General features: G+C 44.4%; 1 protein-coding gene and 1 long non-coding RNA gene across 4 annotated transcripts; both read right to left on the bottom strand.

The window, feature by feature from the left end:
- Positions 1-1,765: 1,765 nt before the first annotated feature.
- On the bottom strand, positions 1,766-4,259 carry LOC309358975. Its single transcript, XR_014163679.1, has 2 exons — positions 2,822-4,259; positions 1,766-2,472 (listed from the first exon to the last, which is right to left on the bottom strand). It is a non-coding gene; the product is annotated as an uncharacterized lncRNA (long non-coding RNA).
- Positions 4,260-7,003: 2,744 nt separating this feature from the next.
- FADD (Fas associated via death domain) lies at positions 7,004-10,505 on the bottom strand. 3 transcript variants are annotated; one of them, XM_081892131.1, is made up of 3 exons: positions 10,378-10,505; positions 9,750-10,058; positions 7,004-7,416 (listed from the first exon to the last, which is right to left on the bottom strand). In XM_081892131.1, the coding sequence occupies exons 2-3, from the start codon at positions 10,045-10,047 to the stop codon at positions 7,136-7,138; spliced, it is 579 nt and encodes a 192-aa protein (XP_081748257.1). In that variant the 5' UTR covers positions 10,048-10,058; positions 10,378-10,505; the 3' UTR covers positions 7,004-7,135. The 3 variants fall into 3 exon arrangements, with proteins under 3 accessions (XP_081748257.1, XP_081748256.1, XP_081748258.1); XM_081892130.1 differs by having other exon boundaries at positions 10,374-10,489; XM_081892132.1 differs by having other exon boundaries at positions 10,370-10,467.
- Between the last annotated feature and the right edge of the window lie 859 nt (positions 10,506-11,364).

The raw sequence follows: 11,364 nt of genomic DNA on the forward strand, positions 1-11,364 counted from the left end.
GTAATTTGCGCCCCCTAACCTGTGGATTTGCACCCCCTAACCTGTGGATTTGCGCCCCCTAACCCTAACCCCCAGATGTTGCGCCCGGTGCGGCCAGCCCCCCCTGCACCCCCCACGCTACGCTACTGGGATATTTAAAGTGGTGATGTAGGTATTAAAAATACCTTTGCTTAGCAAAGCAGGCACAACACTGAGCATGTGAAGAGAGCATTCAAGTTGGAGTCAGAGATCACTGGCAAAAGGCAGTTAGGCTGCGATTCTATATACACTTACCTGTTATTGAAGTCATTGGGGCTTACTTCTGAGTATACAGAGTATACACATGATTTGCTCTTCAGAGTTGGTAGGTCAAAATCAGTACCTTTGAATGAGCTCAAAAGGCAATAGGTAGCTTGTTCAAATAATCAGATTATTAATTTATATTCCACGTTTCCCCCAAGGAGCTTGTGTCAGCATATTTGCTTCTCCCTTTTAGTAGGATTATTCTGAAACAGCTTTACAAAGTAAGCTTAAGGGTATGAAATTGGCTTCACCCAGGGAAGCTGCAAGTTAGCATTTAATATGGAAGAGACATTGGCCTCTGGCTTAATCTGGCCAGAGGTGGATATTTTTGTTATAATGCTTTGTGATTTTTTTGATTTTTGATTTTATTATTATTTCTACTTGGGGGTTTTTTTGTTCAGTTTTGATGTATGGCTTTTTTCATTGTACATTAATAATAATATATATATGTATTTAAAAAGAAACCTGTTAATTGATGTCCTAACTCCTAGATTGTCCCATTTTGGTCCCCTGTGCTATTGGAATACCACTGTTGGTACCACCTATTCGACTTTCCACAGATATGCCCTAGGTAGGGAGACCTGTGGCAACAAAGATGCCTTCCTGTGGCAACAAAGATGGCCTTCCTCTCTGACCGTGGAGTCCTTCTCCCACAGCTTCCTATGGTACCTTAGTTGCTGAAAGCCAAATGCAGTCTTGGAACTAAATATTTATTATTAATTTCCTATCTAACATGAGTCTGACCAAACTGCGGGAGGCAGTGGAAGACAGGAGTGCCTGGCGTGCTCTGGTCCATGGGGTCACGAAGAGTCGGACATGACTAAACGACTAAACAACAACAACATCTAACATTCTGCTCCAGGGGTTTGGGGGGGGGCGGGAAGAGGGAGAAACTTTGCATTTTGTTTATATTTTGTTGAAAGCCAATAAAGGCTGTTGTTATTATTATTAGTATCCTTCTGTCTCAAGAGACACTGGAGTGTGCCTCCAGGGGGTGAAGTCAAAGGCTGGATTAGCAGCACCAAAGTGACCTCTGCAGAGCGCAAGCCTAGGCAGTGTGTAGGGAGCTCCTGGGCTGCCCAGACGACAAGACTCCTCTCTCAGCCTCGCTGATGTGGTCCAAAGGAAAGCAGAGCAATACGTTTGGCACCAGCTTGGCTGCAGGAGTTGCCAGAAAAAAATGGTGTACAAGGCACCATCTAACTGTCAGAAGATTTTCTTAAAAATAAATAAAAACCAAGTTTACATTTGCCAAGGATGCCAGTAAAATTTCTGTTGTGTAGGGCTGGATTACATAAGGCATAGCCTGCTGTTTCAAGGTCAAAGTTAACAGAAATTTGGCTTAGAGAAAGGAGAATTCTGCAGATTGGCTGAATACTAGACCTTTAATAATGACACTGAGAAACAGTTTTGGCATACTGCACATCTATGTTTTTGAGATGCTGCTACCGAAGCTGCAAACAAACTAACAACCAACCAACAGTATTGGAAATAATATTTTAATATTAAGAAAAAATAATAATCTTAAGAGACATATTTGTGGAATGTAGGTAAACCAACAGATGTGCCCCTAGAAATGGGTCATTTCTAAACTCTGTTGCAACAAAACACACAAGGATTCTTGCCTAGATTTCTTTCCGGTGTTCTTCGCTTACAGCAAAATCTCTGCTTTGAGAAAACGCCTTCAGAAAAGGAAGGAGCAGGATGAGTAAAGAGTCAAGGTATGTTAATTGTTTTCAATTATATAAAAGGCTGCACTAACAGGATGAAAAAAAAGGGGAGGGGAAATTCTCCCCAGTGACTTACAGAGAATAACAGGGAAAGCCAGCAGTTTAAGCGTCTGAGCGACAGAAGTAAGTAGCAGTAACTAACAATTAGGAAATATGGTGGCAACCCATTAGAGGGAATTTCTACAGTAGAATCCTATAAGAGAAGCTCCCCCTCAAAGTCCCTTCTATTGAGCTATTAAGATTGCTATATTTTATTTTATTTTTACTATAACTCCTTCTTGAACAGCCACACATCAAGCAGAATTTCAGCGTTTTCCGGCATGAAGATGAACAAAGATTAGCACTACCCTTGCTGAATTGCCTCGTGTTTTCTTTTAAGTGTCACAGAAGCCCAGCCAGAAGAAAAGAAGCCGCCCAGCCTTCTTGCTAGGAATGATACAGGCACATACAGGAACGTGACCTGGGCCATAGCTGTCAACTTATAGATTTGAAAATAAGGGACCAGCAGCCCCGAAAATAAGGGATCAGCAGCCAAAATAAGGGATCAACAATTACTTTGATACAATACATATTTTGTTGTGTGCAAATGGCTTGGGATACCTATTAGGTCCATAAATTACCATATAGCATATATTCAACACAAAAAACCAGCAACAATTTGTTGTTGACAAAGGACAGCTGGACATAGAAAGGGCCCCATTACCTTCAGTAGCTTATTTAAGGGACATCATCAATAAGGGACAGCAGCAGGACATGGCGCTGGGATAAGGGACTGTCCCACCAAATAAGGGACGCTTGACAGCTATGACCTGGGCACAGACAACTGGTATGTCAGTTCCAACGGATTCCCCTTTTCCTTGGCTGGTCATAAGATCACAAGAGTCCTGCTGGACCAGGCGAATGGCTCATCTAATCCAGTTTCCTGTTCTCACAATGGCCAATCAGATGTTCATGGGAAGCTCATAAGCAGGACCTGAGCACTAGGCTACTCTCCCTTCCTGTGGTTTCCAGAAACTGGTATTCAGAAGCACACAGCTTTCACTATAGTTGTAGTGTGGTAGAGGCTGGATGTCCACCGATCAGGGATAGTGTAGTAGTGGACTGCAGGCAATGGCAGGTGACTGTGACCTTTGAGGGCCTTTCTGACTGCATGATGTTGGTGGTTCAGAACAGGGGAGTCAAAGCCTACTTTACATAACAGTCACTATAGTTTTCAGAGTCTTTAAAAAATAAAAATAAGGTGCTTGACTTTTGGAATCCTTCCAGGCATTCAATTTCAGCACCTAAACACCACAAATGACAGATCACAATGCTTGTTCCACTTTCATTCATTTTTCCGTACGATGGGAGTCTTTAATTACACAGATCGCCTCTGTCCAAAAGTTGTTCAGCTACGGTTCAGTTACTGAAAATTGTATGTGCAGAACATCAAAGAAAAAGCCACGGATTGCTTCTTCACTCGTGTACTTGAGAATGTCCGCAGCACTCATGTGAAATTCATGTGAGGTTCGCTTTCCGTAGCTCAGAAATATAGTAATTAAAATTGTGGTAGAGAGTCCCCGACAAAGTTTATTGCAGCTGAAGTCAAGTATTAACTTGCCAATTTTACAAGCAACAAAGCCAGCCGTGTGTGAGATGTTAGCGGGAAGCATGTCAGCTACATGTTGCAGTCTTGTAACGTTATTTTGTAAATTCAGCGCTAGATTCAGGGTCTGCCAATTCCTTCCTAGTGCCAAACACAAAGAATGCGCCAGTTAACCGGCAATCTTTCAAGCTGCACAAGCGTGAAAAGGAAATGTAGCACCTTGGGGCAAGGGCAGGTCCCCTTTGCAGAAACACCAGGCGCACGGATAAGCAGTGATGGAAACTCAAATATATAAGCTACGGTAGGCGCCAAATGGCTCCTTGAACCGGGGTTACAGTTGCCAAATAGAAATGCCTAGTTGCCATTTTTGGGCTAGGGGGCTCCTAAGTTGTACTTTTCAATACTGCTTTTTGGTTCCTGAAACTCATTCTGATTATGCAGATAAAATCCAATGGATAGAATTCTATGGGATGTGCTGCTAGTGTGTGAAAACAGTCCAGGCCCAAGGATCCCCAGGCATGTACCTCCAGGCGCCATCCTGCCACCAGAGCATCTTCACTTGGTCACAAGTGGCCAATAAGGTAAAGGGACCCCTGACCATTAGGTCCAGTCGCGGACGACTCTGGGGTTGCGGTGCTCATCTCGCTTTATTGGCCAAGGGAGCCGGCCGCTTCTGGTGAACCAGAGCAGTGCCCGGAAACGCCGTTTACCTTCCCACTATTTATCTACCTGCACTTTGTGCTTTCAAACTGCTAGGTTGGCAGGAGCAGGGACCGAGCAACGAGAGCTCACTGTGTCACGGGGATTTGAACCACCGACCTTCTGATCGGCAAGCCCTAGGCTCTATGGTTTAACCAGGTGCAAAATGATTTTGAACACTGTGGATATGGCTATATAACCAACGTATTATCTATTACAGTCGTACCCTGGTTCTCAAACGCCTTGGTACTCTCACGTTTAGGCTCCCCAACACCGCAAACCCAGAAGTAAGTGTTCCGGTTTGCAAGTGTTTTTCAGAAGCTGGATGTCTGGCGCGGCTTCAGCTTGATTGCAGGAAGCTCCTGCAGCCAATTGGAAGCTGCGCCTTGGTTTCTGAACTGTTTCGGGAGTTGAACGGACTCCTGGAACAGATTGAGTTCAACAACCAAGGTACCATTGTATTACTGTTATGTACTTAAAAACAGAACAGAACAGAACAGTCATTAAAATGATTGGCTACTAAAAAAAAGTTAAACAACTGCATAGGCCTGTCAGAATAGTCTTCAAGGGATGCCTGAAAGTCAAAAGTGTGAAAGCCTGCAGAATCTCCACTTGGGACGGGCTAACCTTAAATGTCCGAATTCTGGTCGAGGCCAGTGGGGCCTCTGTAACATGGGGGACAACTATCTTCCGGATGATCTCAATGATCAAATGGGGATACACGAGCTCCAGCAGTCCATCTGCCCCATCAGCAGTCTAGCCGCTGCCTTGTGCACCAGCCGAAGCTCCCAGACTGAGGCCCAACACGTACAGACATACCACTTTCCTTGACAATCAATAACTTTGTGCGTACAACAGTATACATGCTGGATGCTTTCTGACTAACGCTGTATGTGACAGAGGGGCAAGATGGCATTGGGTACAGTCCTGCCACTCCACTCAAATGTTCACTGAATGGCTATGGTCTCACCCCCCCAAAAAAATCTATTCAATAGTTGTTTTTCCATTTAGACAGAAATAACAATATGGTGGACCTCTGTTGGTGGAAGCAACCACAAAGTACTTATAAAGTCACCTGGGTAGCCAATTTGTGACACAGTGCTACAAACAGCACAGGCAATCCGGGTTCACGGTAAGCTTGGACAAGAGCAGGAGCTCCAATGACATGAATGGGGAAGCCTGTGGCTCTCCAGATGCTGGACTACAACTCCCATCATCCTTCACCATTGGCCAGGCTGGCTGTGGCTGATGGGAACTGAAGTCTAACAACCTCAGGCAGGCTCTACATTGGCTACTCCGGTTTAGGGTAAAGGGATGGTGGCACCCTCTTGAGGCGATCATGAGTACTGTGGTGAACGCTATGGCATGGGGAGAGAAGTGCAGGGGCCAGGGAGAGGCAATGGTTGATGGTAAAACCAACCTGGAGGCAGGCTATTCACTAAATGGGATGCTGGCTCATGCAGAACTCGCCCTGATTGGCTGCCACAACATTCTCCCCAGTGTGCCTGTTTGTACTCTTCCCAGCTGCACCCAGTGAGAGTTCACATCCAGCCTAAACCTGGGACCTCTCACACCAGAGACCCAGGTTGCTCTACAGCAGTGGATCTTAAAGGGTATGGCAAGTGGGGCGGGGAGATTCAAGAACAGCCAGCATCATATTTTGGGAATGATTCATGTTCTTATGTAGCTGCATTTTTTTTACTTTCTGGATGTCCCATGATCATGTATTCTATGTTATAAATCAAGGACTGCTAGTTGTTGTTTCTTTTTTGTTTCCCAATGGATTTCTTATAAAAATGTGGTGTGGTGCAAGCAAATTTTTATTCTGAATGTGTGGCCCAGAGAACAAGGTGTGAGAACCACTGTTCTGCATGATTAGAGCTTCATGGTATCCCACACATTGCATGTAGTGGGGAAGAGAAGAAGAGGAGTTTGGATTTGATATCCCACTTTATCACTACCCAAAGGAGTCTCAAAGCGGCTAACATTCTCCTTTCCCTTCCTCCCCTACAACAAACTCTGTGAGGTGAGTGGGTCTGAGAAACTTCAGAGAAGTGTAACTAGCCCAAGGTCACCCAGCAGCTGCATGTGGAGGAGCGGGGAATCGAACCCAGTTCACCAGATTGCGAGACTACCACTCTTAACCACTACACCACACTGGCTCTGGGATGCCATGGGGGTATTTTCCTCTTTCTGGAAATGGATTGGCTCCCTATATGCCTGACCAATGTAGGAGCCTACTCGCTGCTCAGCAATTGGTGAGAACGTGCGATATTGCTCTGGAATTCAGCTGATTGGCTCTGAAAGCCCATCTTTGAAGGAGGCTATTGTAGCTCCTGCTCAGGTGAACTCTTACAGTTGTGGTGCCAGTCACTTGCTATCTATGTAATGGCAGCTGACTTGGCTGGTGGGTAGTTCCACCTGTCAAAGGTGGCCCACAGAGAGTGGAGGATTAAGGAATCCAGCCTGCAGTCTGGCCCATTTCCCATCCCAGTACCGGATGCTTCTATTTGCTATGGGCTGTGTGTTTTGGAGTGCTTGTGTATCCTCCTTTTCAGCTTTTGTGCTGGGAATGTATAACATCCTGACTACATGATGCTAGCTAGCATAAGCCAACCTCCCAGCTTGCTGGGTGAGACCCTCAGATTGACCCATAAATCAGTCTTGGAGCAAAGCGGAGAGCAAGAAGAGAAAGAACTAAGCAAGGTTAAGTGCAAATGCAGTTCTGTAAGTGGTTTGTCTATAGCAGCCACAGGCCCCAACCAATTTGTTGTTGTTTTTAATGACAGCTCAACTGTGTCTTTAATTTTCCATTTCATGTCATCTTTTCCCATTGATTTCATTGTTCAGTTTCCCGTTGCAAAGCTTCTTCAATATAGTCTGCCGCAAGTTTCATATGACAGTTCTTGAGGGTTTTTATTACATCGTCAACCTTTGCTTCCTTCCCCCTTGATTTCCGCCACTCTAGAAGTGATTGCATCATTTGTTCATGCATGTTATATGGATTGGCGGTTACAATTCTATCGATTTTGACTTCTGAGATGCCAAGTTTTCGAATGAGCATTTTCCAGTTTTTCCCAACGTGATCACATATGATCTCAAATGCTTTGTCCAGCTTACCTAAAAACAAAATCATAGTTTGCGTCAACTTGCTAATTCACAATGGACCATCTAACGCTCCTCCTGCCATACTCCAGAGAATACTCTGTCTTGACCCTCCTACTTGTCCTACTGTGAAACACTCGGGGTTATGGCGTAACACTCAAGAGATGGGACAGGACTCCAGTCTGGGTGCTACTTCCCATATTTGCCACCCAGCCAACCCCATTTTTCACCTTGAGGTGTGCAGGGCCTCTGGGTATCTACATACCCAGCGAGAAGTTCACTGGCCAACCTTTGACTGTACTTAAGGAGTAAGGAGCCTCCAGCCTGGGGGCCTAAATAAGCCCATCAGGCCTCCCCATTTGGCCCATGAGGTCTTTTCGGCCAAGCCACACCCACATGCCCTACACCTGACATCATACATGATGCCAGATGTGGAGTGGAACATGCAGTTATTTGGCTGTGATGAAATGAGGTTTGCAGGCATTGCCAAGCAGAACCCCACGCAAAGCACCGGGCCCAGGGATTCCCAGTACTTTACAATCAGCTGATCGCTGGTACTTTGTACCCCCACACACTCTGATTTCAAACCAGGCTTGCATGTGTGTGTCACCTGCCATTGTGACATCAGTTGATGGACAAGTGAGCAGCCTCACTCATCTGTCAAACTTGGCTAATGGTGAAGAGGTGGGGGAGAGAGAACAATCAGGCCCATTGGTCAGATTTGAGAAGCTCAGAAAAGGCCATAGCTCAGAGGAGTTTCTAACTGCCTTCTGTCAGCAGTGATCAGCTGATTGTTGAATACTGGGAATCCCTGGGCCCAATGCTTTGCAGGCACCACTGATCAGCAGCTTGGCGATGCCTGCAAACATCATTTCCTGCAAGCACACAGGAAGTTTCTGAAGAGTTACCATCTTTTTTCCTTGCAGGATACCTGTAAGCAAAAAAAGTTTAAGAGGAGTTCTGGAATACAGATGCCATTAGCCCTATTCAGGGATTCACACAAAGCAGGGAGGAGGCAGAGGTGCACAGTCAAATCCTGTCCCCAGTGTTTACATAGAGGCTCCTCTTCAGACTTTCAAGTGTTCAATAATAATATTGAAAACTTTAATAAACATCTTTTTTTAAAAAAGAGAGAGGATGTCTGAGCGTGTTGGAAGCATCATGATAATGCCTGTATTATTAGAACTCTCAATCATAGGGAAGCTTCTTTATGCACTCAGTCAAATGCATGCAGAAGCCCCCATAAGTCCTTTATGCTGAACATCTGAGGGCCTAAATATGAGCCCATGCACAAGGGAACGCTGGAGGGTGGGCTTGCCAATGCACCTCCTCCTCACTCCCTCTGCCAGTTTGGGGCCTCCAGTTGTTTCCAACTACAACTCCTATCAGCCCCAGTCAAAATGGCCAAACTGGTTGGGGCTGATGGGAGTTGTAGTGGTGAAAGCTGCTCTAAGGCCTCACGTGTACAGGCGTGCAAACACCTAAATAAGGCTAGTGGGCTAAGCAAATTGTTTCAAGTTGTTAAAAGCAAGAACCCTAGACAAAACAGCCTGATCAGCTTTAATAGCAGCTTGAACAAGATGAAGCTAAAGTTGAAGGTTAAAAGGTAAAGGTAAAGGGACCCCTGACCGTTAGGTCCAGTCGTGGCCAACTCTGGGGTTGTGGCGCTCATCTATCTCGCTTTATTGGCCGAGGGAGCCGGCGTACAGCTTCCGGGTCATGTGGCCAGCATGACTAAGCAGCTTCTGGAGAACCAGAGCAGCGCACGGAAATGGCATTAATGCTGGAGCGGTACCTATTTATCTACTTGCACATGCTTTCGAACTGCTAGGTTGGCAGGAGCAGGGACTGAGCAACCGGAGCTCACCCCATCGTGGGGATTTGAACCGCCAACCTTCTTATTGGCAAGTCCTAGGCTCTGTGGTTTAACCCACAGCGCCACCCGTGTCCCTCAAATAGTTGAAGGTTATGCAAGGCAAAAAGGTGAACTGAGCTGCTTCAGGCAGCATTACTATTATTATTATTATTATTATTATTATTATTATTATTATTATTATTACTATTAGTAGTAGTAGTATTAAGAATTTACCCTAAGCCCTATGGTCAAGTCACAACAATTAAATGACATAGTCAATATTAAAACACAAATTTAAAAACTGTGCAAAACAACTTAAAATTACAAAACTAAGGTGGGTCCTGAAAATATACACCTCAAGTGTCAAAAGCCAGAGTAAGGGTGTCAAACACCTTTAGCTCCTTACAGGCTACAAACACAATAATAAAGAAACAAATTTTCATATGCCACAGCCCACTTCCTTCGATTAAACAAAAAAGCCATTTCCACCCACGTTTTTCTTGTGCATCCAGCTGATCTTCCGGGTCACCACTTGCGCCTTCTTCGAACTGCCTGAGCAAAGTCAGCAGATCTTCTCTTTGCAGGCTTTTGAAGGCGTGCTCCAAGAACTCCACCTTGGTCCTCGTAACTATTTCCTGTTCCAGGAAAATGTTGAATAGGTCGAGGCCACTTTGCACGGCCTCGAGCTTTTTTTTGCCAATGCGATCCCGGCAAAGGAACTTGAGATCGGCAAGCTCCTTTGGAGAAAGGCTCCTCGAGAATAAATTCAGCAGATCCAAAAACGGATCCATTTCTGGGGAACCTAGGAAGAGCAAGGCGGGAAGTTAGGGTGTCATATTAAAGGCATCAGTATTCAGGAAACCTTTCCCCTTTTTAAATACAATACTGCTTTAATGCATTTTTAATGGGCAGAGAAACATCTAGCAAAGATGCATTTGAACCCCAGCGCGATCATCGGGCAGAAAACGCAACTTTTAAAAATCTGACTTTCTCTTTCACTTTGTTTTCTAAACTTTCCCCCCAAAACAAACGCTAGGAAACTTTTTGCGCGGCGCTGAAATCTCGATAGGAGGTTGGAAAGAATGGAAAACTTAAGTTTTTAGAAAGCTTTACATACTTACTTCCTGGTTGAAACTTTGTTGTCGATCCGGAGGCTCCGGCGTCATCCGAAGGGAGGTCGCTTTCCTTTCGGGGCCCTCCGCCCACGCCGCGCAACTGGCCTCTCTCCGGAAATCCGAGGCGAGGGAGGGAATCGCAGGGCGCTCCGCGGACACCAGGGGGCAGCATTGGCACAGCTTTTGCAACTAGCGCCGCTGTTAACACGACCCAAGGCAGCCAGAAGCTCAGAAATAAATGTACGGCTTTTCTACTTAAGCATTTCACTTAAAAATATGGAGGTGGTGTTACACACCGCATTAAAATTCTGGCTGCTCCGTTGCAGAAACATTGTTTATGCATTTCTGCAACCACCAGTTCTCCGCTCTGCATCATTTTATTTTGTAAGTTGTGGACATTGTATTGTATTTAATAATAATAATAATAATAATAATAATAATAATAATAATAATAATAATAATAATAATAATAATAATAATTTATACCCCATCCACCTGGCTGAGTTTCCCCAGCCACTCTGGGGCGCTCCCAATCAAATGTTAAAAACAGTACAGCATTAAATATTAAACACTTCCCTAAACAGGGCTGCCTTCAGATGTCTTTTAAAGATAGGATAACTGATTTTCTAAGCTGTGGACATTGTATGATGTCAAAAGCGCAAAGTCGTTTTATTTCTGCACTTCTCAAACATTTGTATTGCTATATGTAATAAAAGAAAACAATCAAAATTATTAATTAATTGATTGATTGATTGATTGATTAACCACTACCCCCCTCCCAGTACCAATAATAAAAATTCTTTTGAGGGATTTGTATTTTGTGCAAATGCTTAATTTTAATTCAGTTGTACAGTCTTCCTTCCTTCCTTCTTGTATGTTATTAAAATGTATGTCCTTTATTACATACTTTTTTTTAAAAAAAAATATTGCACATATAATCTAATCTATGTAAATAAATACAATGGATAAAAATGCTTTGGGCAGTCAAAGCCA

Source organism: Podarcis melisellensis (genome assembly GCF_964234715.1).
Source record: "Podarcis melisellensis genome assembly, chromosome: 1".
Taxonomy (NCBI): domain Eukaryota; kingdom Metazoa; phylum Chordata; class Lepidosauria; order Squamata; family Lacertidae; genus Podarcis; species Podarcis melisellensis.

Excerpts from the sequence above, each read along its gene's own strand:
- FADD (XM_081892130.1), bottom strand. The coding sequence starts at position 10,422 with ATGACGCCGGAGCCTCCGGATCGACAACAAAGTTTCAACCAGGAAGTA. Across the intron at positions 10,059-10,373 it reads AAGTTTCAACCAGGAAGTAA|GTTCCCCAGAAATGGATCCG; the intron begins GTATGTAAAGCT and ends TGCTCTTCCTAG. Across the intron at positions 7,417-9,749 it reads GCTGGATGCACAAGAAAAAC|GTAAGCTGGACAAAGCATTT; the intron begins GTGGGTGGAAAT and ends TTTTGTTTTTAG.